The sequence below is a fragment of the Myotis yumanensis genome, unplaced genomic scaffold (genome assembly GCF_028538775.1).
Source record: "Myotis yumanensis isolate MYYU_CA2020_CCGP unplaced genomic scaffold, mMyoYum1.0.hap1 SCAF_1, whole genome shotgun sequence".
Lineage (NCBI taxonomy): Eukaryota > Metazoa > Chordata > Mammalia > Chiroptera > Vespertilionidae > Myotis > Myotis yumanensis.
In genome coordinates, this window is record NW_027223752.1 from 118,492,703 (window position 1) to 118,520,381 (window position 27,679).

The following is a 27,679-nucleotide window of genomic DNA, read 5'->3' on the forward strand; positions in this document are numbered from 1 at the left end:
TGCTCCTGAATTCCTGGCCCATGGACACTTTGTGAAATAATATTTTTTTAAATATGTTTTTATTGATTTTTAGAGAGAGAGAGAGAGAGAGAGAGAGCTAAACGTTGATGAGAGAGAAACATCTATTGGTTGCCTCCTGCACATCCCCAACTGGGGATCGAGCCCGCAACCTGGGCATATGCATGGGATGACGTTCAACCACTGAGCCACAATGGCCAGGCATATCTATCCTTATTTTTAAATGGCTAAGTTTTGGAGTAATTTGTTACACATCTAGAGATAACTGATACAGGGAAGTTAATACAGAGCTATAATGAGTAAAACTCAGTTTTTCTTTGTAGTGCTTAAATAGTAGGGGCCTCCTACTAAGGCCAAAATGGATAAAACAAGGACACAGGAAACAATATGGAAGACACAGATTACCATTTAGTCTCTCCAGGACAGACTACTCTACACGGTGAAAAATTAGATAAACATTTCCAGAGAATGGTGCTCTGGTGACTTCCAATCCCATCTAGCTGAGTGTCAATGACTAGACACCAGCAAGGAAAAATGAGCTTGGCCTTAAACACTAAAGGCAGCTGAACTGTGCTCAAACAGAAAACATTCATCATTGTCACAAGTAGCCCTTTTCTATTTTCACTAAAGAGACAGCCACCAGCCCAGTGAGAGAAAGGCAGAACCCAGAGAGTGAAAAGTGCTGATTTTCAATGGTCCAGGATACATCAGTGCCCTGAGTCACGGACATCTGTCAGACTCTGATGTGAACTCGGGAGTTGAGGTATTGTAGCCAAGCCACTGTCTTCACAATGTGCACACATGTCCACATGCCATCCAGCCCTGCTGGCAGGCATAATACATTCAAAATCCATTAGGTTTGGGAGAACAGGCATGATATTTAAGTGCCTTTAAATATATCATTTAATTTACTCCTGGGGTTATCTGGGACCAATGGCATACTTTACGTAAAAAAAAATAGGCAACTTGTATTTCTTCTCCTCCTTGCTATCTACCTGTATTTTTTTTGAATGCTGGTAGGTGATTTATTTCTTCTATTAGTATGAGCTAGCCTAGTATATCAACTTCTTAGCCATTCCCTTAGGGAATTCTTGGGGAATGTGCCAAAAAGAAAATTACCATCAGTATCATGGGCCACAGAGATCAAGGGGTAGAGAGGGTACAGCTGCAGAGAAACACAAAGATGGGGCCATGGTACTTCTCTTGGGAGAGACAGCAGTGTGGCCAGAAGTAGAACCCTGGAGACAGGCCCAGAGGTACAGCATATTGGTCACTCCAGGGCCACAAAAGTTTGGCAGAAGACAAAATCCAGGCTGTGTGGAACTGACTATAGGGCCTTTAAGAGGGAACATGATCCAAAAAAATTAAAAAGTGTAAAGTTCACTTGCCTAAGAATACCTCCCTTGAATGTATCAATCCCCCTGCCACTATCTAGTTCTGAGCTACACACAATGGCTTATCCTTCACAAAAATATATCTCATTTATATTTTGTTGCAGTTCAAGGATTATGGGTGATCATTTCTTTTGGGGTATATGAGTATCTTTTCAAATTTTTCAAATTAAAAAGGAATCTAAATAGCTCTTGTTTGAAATATTCTATTTAATGTAAGAGATTCAACATTTTGAAGAAAATTTGCAGAAGAAATATTTCAGTCTACCTTGAACCAAGCAAGGTGAGCAGAGTACAAAACATACCTGCAAGCGCACTGGGGCTGACCAGGCAGAAAACCCACACGAAGATGAGAAGGCCAACTACTACTGAAGATCTGAAGAGAACTGACAAAGGCAGAGTTACACCTTTCAGTTTCCTCAAACATAGTTTGCAACTACAGTTGACCCTTGAACAATGCAGGGGTTGGGGAGCCACAGCCACGCAGAGTTAAATTTCAGGGGATGAATCTCCTCCTCTAACCTCGGCTGAATGTATAGGTTGGAAACACCTGAATCACCACCACCCAGAAGCCTGCTCCTTTACAGGCTAGGATGGAAGCTACATCCCATGAGCCTGCACCCTTGCCTACAAGATGTTCATGAGGCTCTCTCATCTTACTGCTTTACCTCCCCATTCCACCCTGACTCTCAATTTCTAATAAGGACTTGTTGAGAAGGATGCAAATATTGGGAAGCAGTGCCTCCAGATGGGCTCTTGGACTCAGAAGGCCCTCAGACCTTGGGCAAACTACAGTATGCACTTGGTTACCATGTGTAAACTGAGGATCATGACAGAATCTACCTAGTAAGATTGGGGATCAGTCAAGATGCTCAGGTTGGTAGTGTGCTTAGCAGAGCACCTCACTCATCTCTGCTATGCATGAACTAATACCACTCCTTTCTATTTCAGCAAGTGAGGCATTTCAGTATTTTCACTATCTTACTAGTACGCTAAGGTTATTCTTCTTTGCTACTGGCAAAATTATCCCTGGAAATGGAAGAAATTATGTAGGAAAAGAAATGCATAAGATTGCCTTAAAATCTGAGGTGAAGGGGAATACACAGGGTGGAAAATGCATGAAGAAACATGCCTTGGCATGTTTAACTGGGGACATTTTCAACTATTTATTTAAGTAATTCAAAAGCAAGCCACAGGAGGAAAAGGCAGGAAGAGAAAAGTTCTTTGCTCATACCCAAACCAAACACCACAAAATAAACGCTGTCACTCATACTAGGAGGTTCTAATTGGGGGAGGAAAGCCTGACCCAGTTCGAAGGCATCGGCTTAAACTGGGCTGGGCTTGACCCCTGACCCTCTGGCAGGCCAGAAAACTCAAGAGAAACAATAGGACCTGAGAATTGTCCAGCAAAGCACAAAGCTCCTTCTTGCTTCAATCCAGGGCCACCCGAGGTAAAGGGAGCAATTTTGTCTGTCACACCCCCTCCCTTTCAGCATCTACTGTGTCACACTTCTGTGCTTTTCCCTGCTCCTAGTTCCTCTGCACTACCTCTCATCTGGGGCTCATCTGAAACATCCACCAACTCATTACACGCTAGGCCTGGGTGTAATGCTGTGGGGAGAACAGCATCTTATTACAGGCCAATTCCTTAGGTCAAAGAATGAATCACTACTGCAGGGCATGGGCTGATGGCCTATGGGCCTTCCTGAAGGGACAAGCTGCCTGGAGAGTTGAATGATGGCTGCTTATTAAAAGGGGAGCCTCCCCATCTATGACACAGGACCAACAAGATAGCTGGTGGAATAAAGGATGTTACTGCCTCCACCATGCTCTCCTTCGAACACTGCCCACCCACCGAATCTCCCATTGACAGACAGTCTAAGCCAGCCGTGGACAAACTACGGCCTGCGGGCCGAATCCGGCCCGTTTGAAATGAATAAAACTAAAAAAAAAAAAAGACTGTACCCTTTTATGTAATGATGTTTACTTTGAATCTATATTAGTTCACACAAACACTCCATCCATGCTTTTGTTCCGGCCCTCCGGTCCAGTTTAAGTACCCATTGTGGCCCTCGAGTCAAAAAGTTTGCCCACCCCTGGCTCTAAGCAAAACCATACTGTTCTCCATAAGCACAGCTCTAGGATAAGCCCTGTAACATTGCCTCCAATCTTGGGTCTGCCAGCCCAGGCCCTTCTGATTGTGTCATTGTGGTGCCACCACCACGGCAAGTATGAAAACTTTCTAGCCTGGAGAGGCTCAGGCCTCAGTGTAGGGCAGAGGCAGGAAGAGCAAAGTCTGCTTTCTTCAGCTGCTCACCTCCCAGCTCCGCAGATGTCACCAAGCACCCAGAGCAAGAGATGCCTCGGCCCTGAGAAGCCAGATGGGCATTGACTGATGATAGAAAGCCAGGCCAGAAAGGCTCAGCAGGGGAGGCAGATGTTTTTGGATGGCAAAGGTGGGTGTGGGAAGCGAGAGGGAGCTTCTGTGAGCAACAAATCCAACCAGAGAAGATCTAGCTTTGGAAGCAGAGCATACTTATTCCTCCATCTTGCTTCCTTCAACTGAGCCCTGGAGTTTTATTTCTTCAGCCAATTTAGCTGTCTTAGTGCCCAATCCCTTTTACTTTTGTTCCTCTTTGGAATGACCTCCATGTCAGCAAGAGATGTTTGGAGGAAGAGGGGCAGAGGGAGGGGGCTGGGCCACCACCACACTGAGAGAGCCTTCTTTTCAATTACCTTCCTGACCACTACGAATGAATTTTAAAGGGCTGTTCTTTTCCTGGGACATTTTTTCTTTGAACTCCCAGACTTCCCTTCATTGCAAGTTGCCATAATATGAACCAGATTTTTTTTCCTCCCTCTTGTTTGCTTAAAAGGCGTTAACTATAAATTAGAGTATCTTAAGAGGGAGGTGTCACATGCGGGGCCTGGGCTTCTCAGCCCTGGAGCCCCACAGCTGGGAGAGGGGCCAGGCCGCCTCTTGCTTTGGCAGCCAGGCTCCAAGCCCCCGGCCAGGGATGATCCCACCCTCCTTTTCAGGGCTATCCAGTTACATCAATGTACAGAAAAGGCCTTGTTTGACTTAAGCATTAAATTTTATTCCTTCTTTTTTTAAAAATTTTTTTTTTCCTGGAGGAGCAAGGAGGGAAGAGTGGTTTTAAAGGTACACTTTTGAGTTACTTTCCATGTGGTTCTTTCATTCCAAAGGGCATCACGGTTCATTTGCAACAAATATCCATCCAATGCTCCCATGTCTGCAGTTCCTCACCTTTGGGGGCTGCCAGTGCATGGCCATGATGGTCACTACACAAGGAGGCAACGCCCATCACATGTAACTTTTACTGTACTAGCCATCAGATCCCCATCACAACCTCCACAGTGGCACACGCCCACATCCCTCCAGGTCTGACTAGCATGCCTCTGGGGGCAAAGCAGATAACTGTTATTTTAGGGTAGTTCAGCTTTGTTTTTTAGGACACCCAAGTTCACAGCTGTTACTCAGTGTCAACATTTAGGAAACATTCACTGAGTACCAAGTGTTTACCAGGCACAGTACTGAACAATTCCACATCAGCTCATGTCACCAAACACCACTGACAATAATTATGCAATGTATTGTTCACTTGTGGTAGGTAACCCCGTGTTGCTCTATGGCCCTTCATCCAATGAGGTATCGAAGGACAAAGGTGACTAGAGGTCAGTTCCTGAAGCCCATCTCAGACAGAAGAGTTTGACAACAAAGCACTGTGACTTGCAAGAATGAGGTCCTTCAGAGAAAGAGTTTAGTTTTGAATTCCAAAGGGCTTGGCCTGCAAGATCACCCAACTGCTGGGTGTGAGCCTGGAGCTACAGAGAGAAGAGACAGGCTCTCACAGGGGCCGTGTCATGCACAAGGGGCAGGGGTTGTCTTAGCCTGGTTGGGCTGCCACAACAAAATACTAAAGATTGGTGGCTTAAACAACAGACATTTGTTTTCTTAGAGTTTTCTAGGTTAGAAATCCCACATCAAGGTCCCACAGAGTCAGTTTCTGGTGAGGACTCACTTCTTGGCTTGCAGACATGGCCATCTTACTGTGTCCTCACATGGCCTTTCTTCCATGTGTTCCTGTTATCTATCTATCTCTATCTCTATCTCTATCTCTATCTCTATCTCTATCTCTATCTCTATCTCTATCTTTCTATAGAGAGAGCACACAAGTTTTCTGGTTTCTCTTCTTATAAGGGTTCCACCCTCATAACCTCATTTAAACCTAATTACCTCCCAAAGGCCCCTTCTTCAAATACCATCACATTACCATGAGAGCTTCAACATACACACTTTTTGGGGAAGGGGCAAAATTCAGTCCAGAAAAGGAATAAATGCCTTTGAGAGCTAGGAGAGGAGTGGAGACCGGGAAGGGAAGGGCTGAAGTATGGAACTGGTTTCTTCACCATAGGCAGCTCCCCACCCAGCCCAGTGTAGAGACACGGGAGGTGGAAACAGAAACTTCCAGAGACAGCTGGGAACCAAAGCTAAGGGGATGCGTGTCATCCTTCCCCTGTGGGAAAGTGGGAGCAGGGAGACCCCTCACTGAGTGTCCCCAGCAACACCAGACAGCTGCAGGAGAGAAGAAACAGTGGTGTGGTGAGCTGAGACAGTGGCCTCCAGTATAGCATTAGATAGACGGCCCAGAGCTGGGAGTCTAACGGTCATGTAGGGGGCCTGGGAGCATCTATAGGCGAAATGGAACTAAGCTGGGGAGGAGGGGCTGGGTGAGGATTGGAGTCCATCAGCCCTCAACTGTGCTGTAAAAACAGCCTGACAGCTACATCTGCTGACCTTGGCGCAGATGCAGCAAGGACAGAGGGACACCCAGAGACCCAGGCAATATGCACAACAGTCAACTGGTCAGCAGGAGCCAGCAGGGAAGGACAACAGGGAGCCAAAGCCTATCCCCCAGCACTTCCTTCTTCACCTGACTTTCCCCAGGAGAACAGATGAGAAAGGGGAAGAGAAGGGATGCTTGAGAAGGAAGGAGAAACTCTGAGAGAGGATTTTCCCAAAGAGACTGAGTTAGTCCACCATCCGTGTCCACCCTGGACAGTCATACTACGTCAGAGCCCTGATCCACTCCTTTGCATTATCATGTTGTTTTAACATGGGGAGTAGTTTCTTGTCCTATTTTTAAACCTAAGTGGTCTTTTTCCAAGTGTCTATAAATCCTATTATGCATCTTTGGCCAAGTAATCTTCCAGATACCAGTTGGTGTTCAAATGACTACTTTTTATTTTCTGGTAGTTTGGGGTCTGAATTTTGTTGCAAATCAATTTCCATCTACTTAAATCTACTTATTTCTAAATGCTATTTTAACTTGAACCCAGTAGTAGGTTTTACTGTCAAATTTAACTGTGTTTGCTCCCAACACTTTTTACAACTCAAGTTAAACTGATTATGAAATATTTATATAGGATAGGAAGAACTGATAAGCATCACTGTCCTTTGTGACTTTAATGAATTTGGGAGTAATGACATCATTTTCTTGTGCGCTGACAGTGTAGCAGGTGCTGTGCTAGGTGGTTTTCATAGAACTCTCTCACTTGATCCTCACAATGACTCTGAGAAGTAGATTTTATTATTACTTCTATTTCTCTGAGGCCCAGAGATGTTAATTCACCTGCCCAAGGCCACACAAATAGTGAGTGATTGAACACGGACTAGAACCCAATTCTCACCAACTCAAAGCTCATGTTCTTCACATTCCACTCTATGGCCGCATAGAAACGATGTCCAATATACCCCCAGATAATCTGGTCAGTCAATAGAACAAGAGTTTGACACCAGTGGTGTTTAATAATAATATATGTCTTTATATCTACAAGAATAACCTAAAAACCAATCAGCCTAATTACTAACTCATCCCAACACATAAGCCTTCTCCATCTCAATAGCTAAGTCATGGCTTGGCAACTGAGTCTCCTATGTGATGGTCACCTCAGAGTACATGACCAACGTGAACAGGGTGGGTCCCAGACGGGGTCTCCTGGGGCAGTGCTGAGGCTGCCCACTGGTCAGGCAGGCACACCCAGGTAAGACCAGTGAGTCTGTTTTGGGGTTTGCCTGCTGTGGTTGGCCCAGCAGGGACCCGGGATTTGAAGGAGAATGAACAGAGGGCAAGGGGATTCCTATGTAATCATCAAATGTGTTTACAGCCAGTCCCAGTTTTCACCACCTTTCCTTTAACCAATCCATGCACCCAGCCACGCCTGAAAGCCACCTATATTTAACTTTTCACCACCTTGATTCAAGAATTTGTCAGTTTCTACCAGGCTGTTAACATTACTAGTCAACTGTTGCCCGGTCAATGTGTGAGTGCCATCTAGATGTGAACGGAGATAACTGCAGGCCACGGTGGGCGAACGTGCCACTGCACAGTTCTTTCTTAAGGTCTTTCACCAGCCCTTGAAGAGAGAGCAGGAAGGACTGCGTTAAGATCCTCAGCACACGACTTTATGCTGGGCTTTATATCTAGCAAATCATGCAAATATGGCTTCTGCTTCTGAAGACATGTTTAGATAAGCCTGGGAAAAGAACTGAATGAATCTAATTTCTATTACTCCAAGATCACAGAGGAATTACCGAATGTCTAGAATGTTAAGGGAGTTACAATTGAGATAAGGATAAGCTGTTTCCCAAACAATCTCTGCCACTAAATTTCAGGCAAATTTGGGCAAATGACACCTCTCTGGGCCTCAGTCCTCTCAGCACTGCCTTCTCAAAATTCTCAGAGAGGATGCTGGACAGTGTGCTATAAGCCATTCTGGGAAGGCTTGGTTCTAGGATATAACACAGTACTTCCATGTGACAGCTTTTAATGGCTGCTATTTTGTTTCAAGCTAGCAGATGCTATAACAAATAAGGAATAAATTACCTTGAGACCCTTTAGAGGTGAGTGAGACAGGCACTGCAAATGCCTGCACATGCACCAGCTTCCTCTTTTTCCTAATTGAGGGACCCTCACAATGTTGGGGTCAGCAATGTCCCCATAAGACCAGATGCCACCAGAAGTCAATGAGGTGGAACTGCTGAGTACACATTTATTTATCTGAGGAAAAGACACTATCCCAGTTGGCAAGTACCTTTAGCCTTTTTTTTTTTTTTTTTTGCCTGGACTCAGTAGAGAAGAATAGCTAACTTTTAAAATTCTGAGAACATGCAGCCATATGTCAAGGAGAGTAGAACAAGGTGCCAGAAGAAGGCTGGGTCCTGGACAAATGGCAAGAGCATCTTCATTAGCCCGGGGCCTCCTTCTGGAGTCACTGTTCCATGAGAAAAGCAAAACCTGCCTTTGGTTAAAACACTATTGTTGGGATTCTGTTATAAGCAGAAAGTCACCCCTAACTGACATAAGAACTCAGATTTTGTTATTCATTTTCTTATTCAACAACTGTTAGAGGATGTGCCTGTAACTGTACCAGACACTAAAGGAGTCCAACCCCAAGGCACTTGTGGTCTGGTGGGGCAGGCTCCAGGGTGGTGTGACACACAAAAAGCATCGGAAGGAAGGGGCGGCATAGAAGTTTTTGCAAGGTGACTCCTTAGTTGAGTATTCAAGAATTAGCCTGGTAGATTACCAGGAATTAACCTGGTACAGGAGGAGAAAGAGGGTGATAGCAGACTCTGTTGTTTGACAACCCAATGGGCATTTCTCTTCCTCCACGGTGTCAGTGCCCTGGTTTTCATTCCAGTGTCCTTCCCTCCAGTCCCCCACTCTTGGGGCTTCCTTAATTCCCTTTGCCAGTATTTGGTTTAGGATGGGCATGAGACTGGGTTCCGACTAATGAGACACGAGGCAAATTCTGCTGAGAGGATCTAGAAAGGTTTTCTTCACTCCCAAAAAGAGGACACTTAAGGAGCAGTGTGCTCTTCTTGCCAGACTTCATGTCTGCCTGAGACCCATGTAGGTATCCTGAAAATGAGGAAGGGGAGACTGCGGAGACCATGAGTTCGGCAGAGTGGAAAGATGTAGGAAACCTTGACCTCAATGGCAATGCTGAAATGCTGCGTAAATCAACCCTAGAATCACCAGGAACGGGCTTATGTTACTAGAATGAGTAAGTCCTCTTAGGGTTAAGTCTTCTCGCTGGATTTCTCTGTTGCCTGCAGCTAAATGTTTCCTTCCAGGCAGAAGCCGCAGCAAGAGGAACCAAGAGATGTGACAGAAGATGACTGGCTTTAAGAACTGGAGGCATTACAGATCAATGTCTACACTGAAGGAATGGCATGACAAAACGACACTGCAAACAGCAGGGACCTAGAGACTGTGGCAGAACTGCTGCAAGTTCTCATCATGGAGTGACACATTTTGGTGAATAATATTTTAGAAAATGACACTGGCAATTCTGTGTAAGTAGGGGCAATAGTAGAGAGAGGAAGAGCACTACAGTATTTGCTTTACTTATCTACATCAGCAGTGATGAAGGCTTGAAGGAAGGAAGTGATGATGGTAAAAAGAGGGGTGAAGAGCAAAATACGAAAACCTATTAAGGAGGTAGATTACTTTACAACCTTGTCACAGTGGGATGTGGTGGGGAGAGAAAAGAGGAACTGAAGATGACCCTCATATTCCTGGCCTGGGTGACAGTTGGGATTGATTGCTCATGGAGATACAGGAGAAAGCATCTATGATAGTAAGGATAGAATGGGGAGGGATTTGGGGGAATGATAAAGTAAATTCAGTTTTAATTACCCCGAGATTTAGGTCCCTGTTGGAAATCCAGGTGGAACTATCCAGCATGCAGCTGCCAAGGGGGTACAGTATGGTCATGCTTGGCAACAGTTCCTCACACTTAGTGTTTTGGTGAACAGGGAAAGCACAGTATCCCCAGGAACCCATGCACTGTTATGGGCAACATTTCAATCCTACAATCATGAGAACTTTCTGAGGCTTGACCATGAAGCTGGGTCCTCACTTATTCCCAAACAGTGATTCCACCCCTCTGAACTTCACACTTGATCTTACCACCAGAAAGATTGGAGGGGTCATCTGAGAAAACAGAGAACCTCCAGCAGATCAAACTGATGGGGATCAGAACAAGGATTCTGGGAGGACTGCTGTAAACGGGACACACCTGCACTATGTGGCTATGAGGTCAGGGGTATCCAGGTAAAACCTGGTGAAGAATGAACAGATCAGATGATGCCAGTAGCTCCAGAGGAACAGTGTTGCTTTCTATGGTGACCTCCTGGGTGGCTGAATAAAGGGTCCACTTTATTTGTCCACTTGAACAAACGTCTTTTGAGCAAGTACTGTGTGCTACCTCATTGTGCTAGTCAGTGGCCACTAGTTCAAGGTGTTTCTAGGCATCCGTGGGGAGGCGGACATGTAATTTAAAAAGGACAGTAAAGAACTACAGATATCATGAGAGAAGTCTTTGGGACGCAATGGAGAGAGGCATCCACCTTCTCCTGGGACCAAGAGTCATAGTGCTATAGAGGAAATGACACCTACGCTGAGTCTTTGCTTTGTAAGGGGAAGAAGAGACATTCCAGGCAGAAGAAGGGGCCAAGCTGAGAGGCAGAAAATGGAGACATGGCCTGTTCAGAGTGGTGTGGTTGGCTGGAGTACATGCTTTCAGAGTAGAGAGGTAGGCAGGGGCTGGATCCTGGGGCATGATGAATGCCATGCCAAGGAGCAAACTTTATCTGTGGACAATGGAGATGGGCATGGTGGGCCCAGAAGCAGGGGAATAACTTATCCTGATTTAGATCTTAGAACCTGTCTGGCAGCAACGTGAGAGCTGAACTGAAAGAGAATAAGAAAAGAGGCAGGAAGTCCAGTTAGGAGACCCCTGCAGTGGCCCAAAGAACAAAAGACTGAAGACTTAAAATAAAGACCTAAATTGAGAGGACAAGGAAGGAACAGACACAAGACCCTTGAAGGACACAAAACCTTGGTCACCACTGGATGTGGGGAGGTGAGAATGAGGAAGGCGCCCAGCTGGCTCTGGCTTGGAGATGGGCAGAGTGAAGGTGCCACTTCCCCAAATCACAAATATAGAGAATGAGCAAGGTGGGAGGGAAATACAGATCAGGCTGAGCATTTTCAGGTGGGAATGCACAACAGTGAATTAGTAAGAGTCTGGAGCTCAGGAGAGGCCTGGCCAGAGGGCACGTTGATTCTCCTGGTTAATTTCTGTCTTCTGACTAAGGATTAATGGATAAGCAACCAGACAAGTTAGAAATGTCACTTGTGGCCACGGAGGAGATGGTGTCAGTCTAGGACTCTTCAGATTGACTGCTTTAGACGCTCCACTGACTTCTTTAGAATGACTGGTTCACAGTATCTTAGACTGAAAGGGACCCAGAGATGATCTTGTCCAAACCTGCACTCAGTTTAAACACTCTTCTCCAGCACCAGGTTATCAGTTTGCCCACACTCTGCCTGCACATCTCTCAATGTGCTTGTCCCCACCCCCCCGCCCCCCAGTTTATCACACGTTTACTGGCACTCACACCGTTTTTAATGGGGAAGGCATTGCTACATGAAGTGGGCCATTCCACTGTTGGAAAGTTCTATTTCTTAGGAACATTTTTTTTTTAATGTTGACAAAAGGTCTGTTATCTCAGAAACTACCATCTTGTATCATATGAGAGATAGATTTACAATTGAGAAAAAAAAGCATCTGATCTTCAGGAAACCCATACAACAGAAGGGATGCGTGGCAGTCTTTACTTCTAGGATTTGCCTCAGGCTCTTTCTTCTAAAAAATAAAATAAAATAAATGAGAAGCACTTGAAGAACATTTGCAATGAAGCTTTCATTTTGAAATTACATTTGACCATTGTAGTTTCATTAAATACAGAGGTTAACCATTTACAAGGTATTTGCTGTAGAAGGGAATAGGGTAGAAGATAGCTTTGAACATGGAACCTTTTATGCCTTTTTAAAGAATAGAGAATGGATTTTTTTAACAAGTGACCTGGAAGCAGCAGTTCTGCAACAGCCCAGCAGGGGGCCTGGGAGTGACAATATATAGTTTTTCTCCCAGCTCTGAACTGAACATGCATTTTTTACTGGACTGTTTCAATGTTTCCTCTTTGCAAAAATTAAGGTTATCCCTCTTCATCTCCAATTCTGAAATACACTGTGGCTGCCAAGAAATGTCAAGAGCAGTGTTCATATCTAGGAGGAGAGGGATCTGTTTCTCTCTTAATGACAGGTGGAACCCCAGTTGAGCAGAACTAACTCGGGTACTGGACTGGCAGGCAGAGAGGACAGCTTCCTCATTTGGACACAGACAGTATTTCTGAGCAGCTTGAGCAGCCCCGGGAGGTCAGGAAAGGAAGGGGAAACACACGACAGGTCTCAGAACCTAGTTCAATACTCTCCACCCCCAAAAAGGCTTTAAATGCAAAAAAGAAAACAGGGCAAATCTTTCATTCACCCCTCCAATTCTGCATTTTGAAGGATTACAAGCATATAGAAAAGGTTGCAAGAGCAGTTCAATAAAATCCACACACTCCAGATCCAAAGAACATTTGCCACACACGTTGTACGCTCTGTCAGCTCCTCTCCTCCCTCTCATATTGCTCAATTCTATCAATATTTCTTAAGCACTTAAAGCTCCGTCAGGCCTTCCCCAAGGGGCTCATCGTTTATCAGGGAGGTCAGATATGAAGACAAATATGGGCACTACAATCTAATGAGAGCAGAAATTGTGTCAAAACCAGAAATTGTGGGCAAAGAGCAATGATGACCCATCCCCAGAGCCAGGGAATGCTTCCCAGAGGAGACCTAAGTGGTAGGTGGAGGGAAAAAAGGATTCCAGGCAGAGGGAACAGGGCAGAAAGGCAAGGAGGATCAGTCACGTGTCCAGGGGCTGAATAGAATTTTGTTTGTCTTGTTTTAAATCTTCTGCTTCCGTCTCCTCCCTTCATGGCGAGAAGCAATAAGAGTTAACAGAGCGTGCTTACTACGTGTGCCTGGTGTGTCTAAGGGCCTCATACACTCTGCTCATTTAATTCACATATCTGTGCCAGGTGAGCGCCATTATCAGCCCATGTTACAGAGTGGAAAATGGAGATCAGGATAGTCAAGAAATCTGACAAAGGAGACCCAGCTTGTGAGTGGCGGAGTAAGTGATCACTTCTTCACTTTACATTCTTTTTTTTCTTTTTTTTAAATTGATTTTAAAGAGGAGAGGAGAGGGGGAGAGAGAGAGATAGAAACATCAATAATGAGAGAGAATCACTGATCGGCTGCCTCCTGCATGTCCCTCACTGGGGATCGAAGCTGCAACCCGAGCATGTGCCCTTGACTGGACTTGAACTCAAGACCTTTCTGTCCACAGGCCGACGCTCTATCCACTGAGCCAAACCAGGTAGGTCTGCACTTTACATTCTTAAAGCTCCTCAGGCAAAACACTCTACCCAAGGCTGCCTGAGACTTCCTCCCATCTGTTTCTCCCGCACCAACCCCAAGTCAGTTGGGCAGTAGCTTTCTCAACCCCAGTGCCTTTTGAGGCAGAATGATTCCCTTCACCTGAGCCTCATACAAGCCACATTTTCTGTTCACATCAGGATATGGCTCTCGTTGCCCACTGTTCCCATGATCTGGTTACAATCTCCTAGTAAATTTCTACACCTGGTCCCATCTGCCTTTGCTACCCCATCAAGATGCAGCAAATGAGCTCCAGACACGTCACTACCTCACTGCCACCAGCAGCACTGCCCTCATGATGCCCTGCCCCCCAGCTGAGCTCAGGTCTCTATAAACCAAACAACATTCAATTCTCCTAGAATTTAATGAGGTGGTTTCAGCATCTCTGTATTTAAGGGGATTGAGTCTCGAAGAAATGATGGGACTTGCTCAAGGTAATTTGTTTGGTGAGTTCAACACACACCTGATTTGGGAAGGGTCAAGGAGGACTGAACTAAAAACCTGGATTCAGAACTAAGTCTGAGAGCAAACAGCGGTTTACTTTGCACGTCCATACACAATATCCCTCAAGTGTCATTTACAGTTCTTGGTGGTGTCATCAAGAAGACATCAACCTCCTCGCCCTAGCTGGTTTGGCTCAGTGGATAGAGCATCAGCCTGCGGATTAAAGGGTCCCGGATTCAATTCCAGTCAAGGGCACATGCCAGGGTTGTTGGATCGATCCCCAGTAGGGGGCCTGCAGTAGGCAGCCAATCAATGATTTTCTCTCATCATTGATGTTTCCATCTCCCTCTCCCTTCCTCTCTGAAATCAATAAAAATATTTTTTTAAGAAAGGAGGACATCACCCTCCTAACTCAAATTTGCCCCAGTTATTATCTTCATCACTCCACTTCCACTTATTTTAATTCTGGCCTATTTAGTCTATCTCCAGTCCTAGTTTCCTTAGAAGCTGATTTTAAAGACATGTAATTTCAATACTGAACACTAGATGTCACTATCAACCAGTTATATTAAACAGCCCTTCTTAAGGTATCAGCTAAAAAGTCATCACCAGAAGGAATATTTAAGTCACATTTACTTGATACTGTGCTACATAATCTATAAGAGCTGGAAAAGTGACAAGACACATACTTCCTACAAAATAGTGCATGTTCTCTAGCCTTACTCAGAGGGCTTAAATATTTATTTTTTTTAAAGTCTTTTTTTTTCTTTTTATCAAGTGAGAAATATTAGCAAGAACACATTAAGCAACATTGGAACACCAGACACTGTACTTGTTTATATTGTATATTTGAAACCTCTCATTGAATGTGTGAAATATTGGGATCAGGCTTTCAGAAACTGATTTGAACCCAAAAGACAATGATTTTTCACCTAGGGAAAGCTCATCCTAGCTCTCACAAGTTTGACAAGCATACCTTAAGGTTTTGCCAAGTACAAGTTTTGGGAAAACAAGGCTAGTATTTGGATACCAAATGTGTGAACCCAAGATCTTTTTACATATATGATTATACTCACTCCCTTTAAATGACAATCATGGTTAATACTGATCTTCCTTCCTTAGTCCTTTTGGGTGAGTTTGGACATAGAGCAAAATGAGTCTTTTCTCCCGCCATCCTTTCAGGATTTGGTTAGGAGACCAGGTTTATAATATCTGTAAATGCTACAATTACTAGCATTTTGCTGATAATTGGGAAAACAAAACAAGAGAAATAAGCAGGGGAAAATGTAAATTTCAAACCATCAAGAGATGGGTTGATTAATTCTAAAAAAATTTGGTAGGATCTGTATAAAATAAAACTCATAGAAGATACTGCCCATTTTCTAAATGACAGAAAATGGTACCAGCGATCCCCCCACCCAACCCGCCCCCCCGGCCCCCACCGCCCCCTATATTGTTCTGAAAAGCAGAACAAACTTTTTGTGCTTTTCAATTAATCTACTAATTTTATCATCTGGAGTACTCTTCATATTTGTGACTTCTGCCATACAGTTCTAAAAATTAATAAAACATAAGTTTTTCAATCAAGTAAAAACTTATTGTAAATATGAAGTCTTGTTAAGTCACCTAAAAAGAAACGGCTTTTCCAAGTGATAAAGAACCATTTGCATCTGAAGTCCATGAGTGCTTGAGCTCCAAGCAAAGAGCAAGCTTACCTTGCATAAGTTTAAATGCCAGAATATTTTATTTCTGTCAAAATGTATGTTCTTGTATTCAACATGTAGACTAATGGAGTAGAATAGAAAGCCCGCACACATACATACACATATACACACAGACAGACATATCTACATACATACCAAGAGTAATGAAGAACAAGCCCAAAAACAGCATGGGAAAGATTTATTCTATTATGGTAAAGGCATACTGGGTAACCATCTGAGAAAAAACAAAATTGAATCCATACCTCACATAAGACATTAAGGTAAATTCCAAATGGATTAATATAAAATGTAAAAATATAAAAGCATAGAGCCAATTACTGAAAGAAGACATAGCAGAATTTTTCCTTATACTTCGGAGTGCAGAAGAAAGTTTTTCTAAGGCACAAATTCTAGGCTGATAAAAGTGAACATTGCTAAATTCACCACTTAAAAAATGCATGGCAAAAAGTAATGAAACCCCATGCACATAAGTCAAAGACTATCTAAAAACAAGACAAAACAAAACAAAACCCCCCTGCAATTTATATAATAAAAATTCTTCCATTTCCTAAAAATTAAGAAAGATCAACAACTCAATATAAAAACAGATCACACACAAGGAATGAAAAGGGTTCCCGGGTCAAAAGGGTACACATTCTTCAGGGCTGGGACTCCAATAGGGCAGGGGAGGTGCCTAAGGCACAAAATTTAAGAAGATCCTGAGAATTTCATATAACTTAATCCTCCTTAAATTGTGCCCCTCACTCCTCTTATTCCAGGCCCTGTGGTTCTTAAACATATGAAAAGATGCTCAAACTCACTGAAAATAAGATAAAGGCAAATGAAAACTACCCAAGACGCCATTTCTCAGGAATGGGATTGGCAAAAATCCCAATGCTGTTCAGCACACATACCCCTCAGACATTGCTGGTGAGGCTGTTAGATGTTTCAGCCTCTGGAGAGCAAATGGCCACCCCTCGGCATTCAAACCACAAAGAGATGCACACTCTTGACTCAGTTCTAGGAATTTATCCTACAGATACTTGCAAATATGTAAACTGGCCCACACACACTTACAGCAGCATTGCTGGTTATGGTAAAAGACCGGATATAACCTACATGTTATAATAAATTATGGTTAGTTTATTCAGTGCAGTACTGCGCAACCATAACATGAATAAGGACATTCTTTGATATTGAAGTGGAGAGTTCTCCAAACTATGTTAAGTAAGTAAAGCAAAGTTCAGAGCCATGTGTGTGTGATGTGCTACTACATGTGCCCCCTAACAGGAAAAATAATATAATATGAATGGGCTCCTGGGTGCAGAAAAATATTTGCCTTAGAAAAGAAACTATCAAAGTGGTTATTTCCTGTTGGAAAACAGGAAACTGGGTGGAGAGGGAATGGGAATCACACTTTTGGTGTCTGAGTCATGTAAATGTATTATTATCTATAAGATAAAAAATGTGTTTTCATCTAGCACTTTTGTCATCATACATACATACATACAACACTTCCAAATAGTTTCTAAGGCTTTTCTATCACCCTAGCAATGATATTCACTACTTGGTTTGAGCCGACTCTGGCAGAAGTTTAGTTGAGATGCCCCAACTTGGCGTTAGGATGATGGGCTTCCCCTTCCGTCTTCGCTCAGACTTCCAGGCTCTGCCGGAATCATCAGGCTTAACGGCCTGTGTTTTAAAAAAAGTCTGATCCTCTGACAGTGTCACCAGTAAGAGCATGAGCTGACTAGCAAGAATGTGCACAGGGACCGAAGAGAAAGGGGGCTACTGCTCCCCTTGGCCTTGCTAGTCTGGTAGAGAGCCTGTGGTTTCTGTATGCAGCACAGGTTTCTGCACCCCGAGAATTTTATTCTGTGCCTGTGGAACAGCATCTTAGAGCCGAGCAGGTACACTGTGCAACTCTGCAGCCTGTGTGCCATAATGGAGCCTACTCAGGCGGGGCTTCCAGTCTGCGTCTGGTTTAGGGGCAGGGATGGGGTGCGCTGGGGCAGAGGTGACTATCTGGCTCTGCTGAAACTCCTCTCATTTCTCAGTCCCAGTCCAGTCACCAGCCCTGCCAATCTGGAGACAATACTTCTTTAGTTCCCTTTGGGGGAATGCTGCCCATTTAAGGAAACCTAGCGGGGAGGAACCCTAAAATTCTCTCTCTTCTGACACTCTGATGTAGGAGGGCCAGAGGGGTAGGCTGGAAGCTCAATCACCTTACTCCACTCTTACCTGAACAGCCCCTCTTTCCTCTGTTGCAGTACTGGAAATCCTGTCTGAGCCCCAAACCTGCTCTTGATCCATTATTTCATCCAGTTTCCAGGGCAGTCTTCCTGGGCCTCAGGGATGACTAAATGGAACAGGTGGAGGGCTTTCTATTGCCAATGCCAGCATGTGTTCAAGAAGATGTGTGGGCACCCAGGAGGAACTGAGTATGGCACCATCAGGAGGAGACCCGATTAACAGGCAGCGAGCAGGGAGAAGGCACAAAATGATCACCCCACATCTGTCAGCTCCTGAGCACCGCACAGGTACTGGGTCCTGGCTGGAGACTTGGTCTACGTTTTCTCCAAATCCCAGGGATTGCCAGGTCAGTAAATAGTCTTGCCTCCACTTGTTACCTCCACTTGCCCTCCCTGGAGACCTTCCCCTACACCCCATATGTGCTTCCCCACCACTGCTCACTGCTTCAGTTCCTATTAACTTCATAACACTCACCAAAATGTGTAATTCTTGCTTGTTAACTGGCCTTTTCTCTTTATTACTTTCTCTATTAGATTTTAAACTCAATGTGGGTAGGAACCATGTTAATCTTTTCCATTGTTTTATCTACAATGCCTAGCCCAGTGTATGGCAACAAGCAGTTAAGATTATTTGTTGAATAAATTAATAATTATATATTTCTTGGGTTGTTAATTAATAAATAATTAATGATGATAATAATTAATAAGTATGTATTAATAAAGAAATCTAAACATGCCCTGCTGGTGTGGCTCAGTGGTTGAGCATTGACCCATGAACCAGGAGGTCACGGTTTGATTCTGGTTGGAGCACATGCCTGGGTTTTGGGATCGATCCCAGGCATGCAGGAGGCAACCGATGTTTCTCTCTTATCACAGATGTTTCTATCTCTCCCTCTCTCTCCCTTTCTTTCTTTGAAATCAATAAAAACATATTAAATTTTAAAAAATAAATCTAAACAGAGTGTTTATGTGAGGTAGTGGTCCCGATGTTTAAAAATGAGAAAAATCATAGATAATGGGAAAGAAGTGCATATAATTAGGTACATTTCATCAGGTTCACTTTAGATTTAGGATTTCAAGAGGTCTTGAGAACAGGGCCTGGGTTCTAAAATGCCAATACTTTGTTAAACCTATTCTTGATTCTTGTAGGAAAGGAGGTTTCACAATCAGTTTTTGACTTTTTTTTTTTCCGTCCACACATCTATTTTAAGAACATTATTGAATAACTTTCATATGGTAAGCACTGAGGATACAAATATATCAACACTCATTCTCCTTTAGAAGCTCAGGCAGATGTCAATACAATAACTATAACTAAAATATAACATAAGCATTTCAATAGCCACAAGCAGAAAGACTTTTAGAACACAGTTTGACGGGGATAGGAATACAAGAGGGAGTCCACAAAGTGCCACATTAGCTTGGAACTCTGCTTCAAGGCTGAACCATGCAAATGTCTATCGAAGGGGAGAAACCTCACCCAAAGTAATTATTCTCTAAGTCTCATTCAAGTAACGACAGAACTCTAAGAAAAGTATATAAAATAAAGCCGCTCACCAAGATAAATTAGAAAAGCAACTCAGGGCAAACAGGCAGGAAAAGAGCAGGGTCTGTTTGGCTGGGGACAGCACAGCAGCAGTTGCTGGAGGAGGAGGATGAAAATCCGGTGCCTGAACACCCACAGGACACACAGATGCCCACCATGTCTTCCTTCCGGTCAGGGCCACACGCAGGTCCAGAGTTTGTCTCTGAACATTCGGAACCAGTTACCTTGCTTTAATTTATGAAATAAATCTGAAACTGTCTGCTGATGTGTCCGGATGGACGCCTAGTGATGTCTCAGCTGAGGAGGAGATGTGAAAGGCTCCAAGGAGTGTGCTTGGAGGGCAGGCCACAGGAGTGCCCTGCGGGGGGCGGGGGAGGGGGCTTGCCAGAAGCCAATTCCAGCATGTCATAATTGCAAGAGTTTCATCAAAAGGTTGATGGAACTTGGGGACTCAACAAGGGCTGAGTCACATATGTTGTCACCTGTTGGGAATGGCTGATGGCATTTCCCCAAACCTGAAAAAGGATGACTGTTTACTGCCAGACAGCTCAGAGCATCTTAATCTACATGTTATTGCCTCCTCCTGGCCAAACACCTGAACAGCCATAGGCTAATTCCCCCATTCTGACAATGCCTCTGTATAGGAAACCCTACCCCTTTGAAGTGTATATCTCTGCCTTGCCTCAGGACAATTTGTGTTAATAAAAAGCATGGGGTCCTGAGAGGAGATCTTAGTTCCTTCTAGCTAAGCTCCTCTGACCCTCATATGCCTTTCAAAATTATGTTTCGTCTCTGGACTCTTACTTAAGTTACACACAGCCCCTTTTCCAGATTGCTGAACCCTTCTAGATGCTGGAACAAGAACCCCGGCAGGGCTGACTAGGAAGGAGGGAGCAAGTGTGGGGGGAGGGGAGGGAAGAAGGGGCCCTTTCATCTCAACAGAAGGCGCCATGGGAGCATGCACTCACACTTGCTTAGGTTTGTCCTGTCATTAGCTCTGAAGGGACTCAGGAAATTCAGAGTGAGCAAAATTAAAAATGAGATGAGAGAGACAGGAGTTTGGGTGCCAAGAAACTCTCCCCAACCTCCAAGGCCTTGGGTTCTGGGGATTGGGCCAAGGGGACTTCATGCCGTTGTTTTATCTGCACTGAACTGCCCAGCCCAGCCCAAACCAAGACTCTGCTGCATTCAAGACTAATTTCATTTGCTGAAATCCACTAGATTGAGTCATCAAGTACCTTGACTCACTTACTCATTTATTTTCAGCACCTATTCAAAGGGTAGGCGTTTGCTAAAGCCAAGTGCCTGGAATTGCTCCCGGGATGGCTGGGTGGCAGGCGGGGTGATGGGAACAAATAGTTACAAGAAGTGGGAACAGAAGAATAGAACAGTACACAAGGGGGTGAGCCAGTGGCTTTTGAACAGAGCGCATGGGGCGGACCAAGAGTGGGCACAGCATGGCACTCCAGGCTGATGGAACAGCGTGTGCATTCCCTTGGAGGCACAGCCTGCAGCCTGCTGGGTCACGGAGAAACACGTCGCAGCCTGGCCAGCCCTGGGGGCCCAGGGAGGCCTGGCAGCAGACAGATGATGAAGGGCCTGGCCTTTATTCCATAGGCAATGGGGCGCCAGAGATGGAATTTAAGCAAAGAAGAGGCATGTCCTGATGTGTGTTTTGGAAAGACAGTCTTTTTGGAAAGAGGCAGGGAGAAAAATAAACTCAGAATAGGGGAGACCTGAAGCACACAGGTTTCTCCCATCACATACAAACTTCTCTGTTTTAAAAGTTAATATTTTTGAATCCTCACCTGAGGATATTTTTCCATTGGTTTTTAGAGAGAGTGGAAGGGGGAGAGAGAGACAGAGAGAGAAACATTGATGTGAAAGAGACACATCAATTGGTTGCCTTCCCACACGATCCAACCAGGGCTGGGGATCAAGCCTGCGACCTAGGTACATGCCCTTGACCGGCATCAAACCCGGGACCCTTCAGTCCCCGGGCCTACGCTCTTTCCACTGAGCCAAACCCACTAGGGCTTAAAAGTCACTATTAATAGTCAACCCCTAAGCAGCACTTAGTGTGTCCAAGTCATCTCATCTTTTCAACAGTCTTCTGTAAAACAGGGATGAAAATTCCTATTGATTGGCTAATTGTGAAGACAAATGAACTGATGAAACAACTTCGAAGTAAAGTACAGAGCAGTGTCTGGCACATGGCAGGTTCTAGTGCCTTGCTAGCCTGCATCAGCTCCAACATCTTCTTTCTTTGAGGTTTTGCATCAGCTTTGCAATACAGAGGACTGCTCCTTTACCACCAAAGGAACAGCATTTTTGGGTGGATCTTAGAGTGATTCTGACTCTTTCAGTATCATGCAGCTCTGGAACGCGGAGGTTTCTGGAAGCCAGTCTCCAGGGAGTGAAGTTTGTTTTTTTGGTAGTCATTACCCAAATGACCCTGTTCTTTCAAATGCCTGCTAAACCTTTGAAGGCAAAGTTTCATTTATTTGTATTAAATCACGAGCAAAATTAATAAATACACATTTAACTATAAAAATTCAAAAAATTTCAGGCAGAGTTTAAAGCTGTGATCATGTTTAAAAACATGACAGCACAGTTAATGTGATGCTTAAGGATGGATCTCTGTTCATTAGACATAAACGCTTTCATTCCCATAAGTGGTAATAATGACTGGGCAGGGCTGGAAGTGTCTCGGAGACTGCTCTGAAGACGGGCCAGGTGGTCCTCTTTGATGTCCAGAGGGAAGGGGTCTGGATGAGGAAGGCGGGATCTCTGTGAGCTCCGGGTGCTTTAGAGAAATGACAGGGCAGAGTCTTTCCCTTCAGAGCCTACCTGCATGCAGTCCTCAGCCTGAAGCCAACATGTGGGGTCCTTCAGTCCTTGTCCAAAAAAGAAGTGTCACCCAGCACTGGAGGGGTCCCCCACTTCCTCCAGCCTCCCTTCCAAGGACATCTGCATTCTTCCTGCCCCTCTCCCAACTACTGGCTCTAAAACAGAGGAGCCCCAGCAAGAAGGCGAGCACGCAGGGTGCCCACCAGGCGCTGGGCAGAGCCTTCCTGCCTGCCTGGGCGGTTCGGCCTTCCGATTGGTGTCTCTTTTGTGGGTTTCATTCGTTTTCCTGTTTAATGCTTGTTGCCTTTCATTAAGTTTTATTGCAGCAGGGGCCTCTGGAGTTATTTCAGTGGCAGACAGTCATGACCGTGAGTGACAGCTCTCTCGGCCATGGGTCAGCCAAGCAGATATCAATCTGAATTCTGGGCTTCCAATCAAATATTAGGAAAAGGGCTCTGTACCCTTTGAAAGATGCAAAGTAAGCAGAATCTCAGCCTGGGAAGCAAACGTACCTCAGATCATTTAAACGGAATTTCTAACGAGGACGGGAATTTCTAACTCAACTTTAATGAGTGAGTTTTAGGCAAAAGCACAGAAAACAAATAGGATGGAATATCAAAGTTGTCCTTGTAACATCCAATTCCTATGAATCTACTCACACCCTGAGACTATCTGTCTCAGCCTTTTAGCAATTATCAACTTCAAACTGTGTTGCCCTGCAGTATGAAAGGTTTTCATCAATTGGTAAGAATGTATATCCATGTCCTTATAGTACTTATAAGTGTTTGTTTTTCTTTCATATCATCAGTTCAGAGACACTCAATGCAACACTAAGAAAACATGCTTGCCCAGTAGAAAGAGATCACATTTCTTCTTCCTTCCAAATCATTTCACCACTCTGTATTTACATTTCTGGTCCTTTGTAAGTAGGTTTTAATCAGTGTCCTTTAAAACTTTGCTACACAAAGTATAATCCATAAACCAACAGCATCCACATCACATGGCAGCATGTCTGAAAACCAGATACTCCAGTCCTCCCCAGGCCCACCCAACTAGGACTTGCACTCCCCAGGAGTCACACTGCAGTGAGAGACCTGCCTCAAGAGACGGTATGAGCCCTGACCAGTGTTTCTCAGTGGTTAGAGTGTCAGCCCACACACACCGAAGGGTCTCGGATTGGATTCCCTAGCAAGGGCACATATACCTGGGTTGCAGGTTCAATCCCCTGTCCCACTCGGGATGCGTGCATGAGGCAACCAATCGATGTGTCTCTCTCACAGCAATGTTTCTCTCTCTTTTTCTCTCCCTCCCTCTCTTCCACTCTCTCTAAAAATCAATGGGGGGGAAAAAACATCATTGGGTGAGGATTAACAACAACAAAATGATGGTGTGAATCTGACTACTCTGTAATCTACAGAAAAGTAAATACTTTTGCAGTTAAAACTCAAATACAACAGGACATCAGTGGGCATAAACAATGATACTGACACACAGCAGCACGCTTACTCAGTGCAGACCTGTTACAGGGCCTTGCACAGAGTAGCTCCAGACTCTTCACCACAGACAGGAGGTAGGTACCATCCTCCTCAGCTTGTAGATACCGTACAGAGGCCCAGAGAGCTTACATAACTTGGGCAAGACCACAAAGCAAACCAGCGGAAGAGGCAGGACTTGAACCAGGCAGTCTGACTTCAGAGGGCACGTTTCTAACCACTACACTGTACCCCTCCCAACAGTGTGCACCTGCACCAGGAGACCAAGCAGTTCATTCAGGGTCTCAAAGAAAGAGCCAGCTGCTTCAGGACCGTCTTTTCAGTCTCAGCAACACTTAGACGCAGAGGCCAGTTGAGCTGGACGCCACAAACTCTGATGGAACTCCCTCAGGGCTTATCTGAGGGAGGGGAGGCTCAGAGGGAATGTGTAAAACCCAATGGTTTTTTCAAAGGAGTGGAAAAGTGGAGGCCAGACTCCACTATACTTCCCACCATGCTCCCTTCCTCGCCCACACAGATTTCTAATGCCTTGGGGAGTTTGCTCTTCCAAAGATACTACACACACATTAGATAGCAAACACAGCTTTTTCCTTTCTCAACTTTCATTCACAATCTGAGACTATCCAGATAAGTTATTTGTATCCTATTTGAAACCTCCTCACTATAAAAAGACTGAGGGGGAGGCCGTGCTTAGAAATCACACTTGAGTAGCTCTAATACGGAGTACTGTAGCAATTTACCTTCCAGGTAGAACAGGAGCCTTCAGATGTGATAGCCAATCAGTCCTCCAGCTTTTGAGCTTTAATTAATGTAGACAGTCTGGGCTCCAAATAGTCATTTACCTGCTCTGCTCCACCTACTACCTTAGAGATGAAAGGAGAGTGGCAGTCTGGGCCCAAATTCTTGTGGCTGTGGGACTTGTGCCTCCTCATCTAAGATGCCTATTTTTAACCAAATGATGCTTTCTGTCAAAGGTTAGCATCCCACGGGGCTTCTCTCAGGCCCAGAAGGTTTGCAGAATGTGCGGCTGGGAGTTCCTGGGACAGACTTCAGAGGGCCAAAGGGGCTGAAAACTCTTCCTGTTTAAAGTACAACTTCTGTTGTAAAGAGCAGGAGACAACTTTCATTTGGAAGCCTGCCCCATCTGGTGGGAGGCAAGATACAATACACCATGCCCTTAAAATGCCACTTTCAGGGCCGACCCAGCAGTGGCTGTTCCATAACCTCCACGCCGGAGGGAGGAAGGGGTTCCAGACGCAATGAGCACAGATCAGTGTCCCTTTTGAAGCAAGTAGTGTAAACATAAATCACTTAGTAACTGAAATACCAGAGTGAGACATGGCGATTCCCAAAGATAAAAAACACAGAGCGGACCAAACAGTTCCATCTCCTCCCACTTCTCCCAGAGCTTATGTTCGGGGGCCATGGGCTCGGGGGGAAGTAGCAGACCACAGCCTGGCAGTCAGAGCTCAAACAGCCCAAGCATCCACCCCGATGCCTCAGTCCTGGGGCACTTACCTTGCACTGCCCAGACACGCAGATGGCCGAGCCGTTCTGGTCGCAGGGGGTGCCATCAATGACCTTCTCAGCTTGGCGTACATAGAAGCGATAGCCCATTGCCTGGCAGTTCAACTCACACTTCCGATTGCCCTTTACTACAAAAAACAACAACAAGCAGCATCTTTTTTCCCCCTGTATTTTTTATTGAGATAAAATTCACATTACATAAAATTAACCATTTTAACCAGTGTAAAACTCAGCATTTTTTAGTATGTTCACAATACTGTTCAACCATTACCACTAATTCCAGAATATTTCCATCACCCCACCAATCTATTTTCTGTTTCTATGGATTTGCCTATGCTGGATGTTTTATAACCACACACTTTAAAATTGCATGAGTACTATTAGATCTCTCATATTTGATGGCAGAGGAAAGGCATTGCAGTCTGATCTGCTGGCATATAATAGAGATTTGATGCTGAGTGAGTATTAGAAAGGAATTCTTAAAGAATCTCACCATGCAAATAGTAGATTCTACTTTTAGACATCCTCTCATTCGTTGCTATACTCATAATTATAATTTATATATCAACAATCATAGAGAGTACACAATTTTATTGTTCTGCTATTGTTTTAACTTAAACTCTATGTAGTTATACCATATTTATGTTCTTTTGGCTGGGGATTCCTACAATAATTCCTCCATGATGAGATATTTTAGTGATTTCCCCATTACCTTAGGTCAGTGGTCGGCAAACTGCAGCTCGTGAGCCACATTCGGCTCTTTGGCCCCTTGAGTGTGGCTCTTCCTAAGCCTTGGGAGTACCCTAATTAAGTTAATAACAATGTACCTACCTATATAGTTTAAGTTTTAAAAATTTGGCTCTCAAAAGAAATTTCAATCATACCGTTGATATTTGGCTCTGTTGACTAATGAGTTTGCCGACCACTGCCTTAGGTTGAAGTCCAAACTCCTAGGAAAGGAATAAAACATCTTTCAAATATGAACAGTCCTATTTCCAACTGTTCTCCCTTAAATCTATGTTCTGTACAATTATGCACGTCCTCTGTCCAGCCACTGCTTCACTGCTCCTTCTGCCGCTGCCTCACTTGTTAGCACCGCATCTACTGTGTTTTAGTTCCCAGATCACCTCCTCCGGGAAGCTGCCCCTGGACCCTGATCTCACCTATACATCCACCCATCACAGACTGTTCTGACCTTTTCTGCTTCAGGGTTAACCAAGCTTGATTGAAGCATGGTCTTGAGGGACAACAGGGATGTGTCTGTCTTATTCACTTTTGTATCCTCAGCACTCAGTCCAGACCTGGGCACACAGAAAATGCTCAACAAATCCCTGAGGGCCCGGCCGGCATGGCTCGGTGGTTGAGCATCAACCTATGAACCAGGAGGTCACGGTTCAATTCCTTGTCAGGGCACATGCCCGGGTTGCAGGCTCGATCCCCCAGCCAATCAGTGATTCTCTCTCATCATTGATGTTTCTATCTCTCCCTCTCCCTTTCTCTCTGAAATCAGTAAAAATATATTAAAAAAACAAAACAAAACACAAACAAATCTCTGAGGAATAAAAGGAGGGATGGATAAATGAATATTGGCTTTTCCCCCCTTTGTCTTTCTCTCTGTATTCACCTACCTCTGAGATCACTTCACACAAAGCCTGACACACAGTAGGTAGGTGCTCAGTAAAGGCTAAATTAATTACCACTACAACTAATCTCTCCAGAGCAATTTAGTTGCCTTCAAAATAAGACTGAGAAAAAATTTCAGCCAAGATATACACTGATATCTAAAAGAGACAGACAATGATTTTTTAAAAAACTGTTTTTGGAGACAAGAAAATGCTATGCTCAGGCATAGACAGCATGTTCCAGGGCCATGCCTTTGTCTGAAAATCTGATTACTGGATTGGGTAATACTGACTTTTTCCTACCCAAGAAGATACATCATATTTTCCCCAGTGTGGCTGCCTGATTATCATAGCAATGAACTTCCTTGTCCTCCACAGCCATTTAAACCGCTACCAGGAAATAACATGGAGCCT

General features: G+C 44.4%; 1 protein-coding gene across 1 annotated transcript in view; it reads right to left on the minus strand.

The window, feature by feature from the left end:
- Positions 1-27,679, minus strand: part of THSD4 (thrombospondin type 1 domain containing 4) — a 606,437-nt gene that overhangs the window by 305,339 nt on the left and 273,419 nt on the right. The window contains exon 7 of the mRNA XM_070431140.1: positions 25,635-25,771. Within this exon, the coding sequence (XP_070287241.1) occupies positions 25,635-25,771 (137 nt within the window). The remainder of the gene's footprint in view (positions 1-25,634; positions 25,772-27,679) is intronic.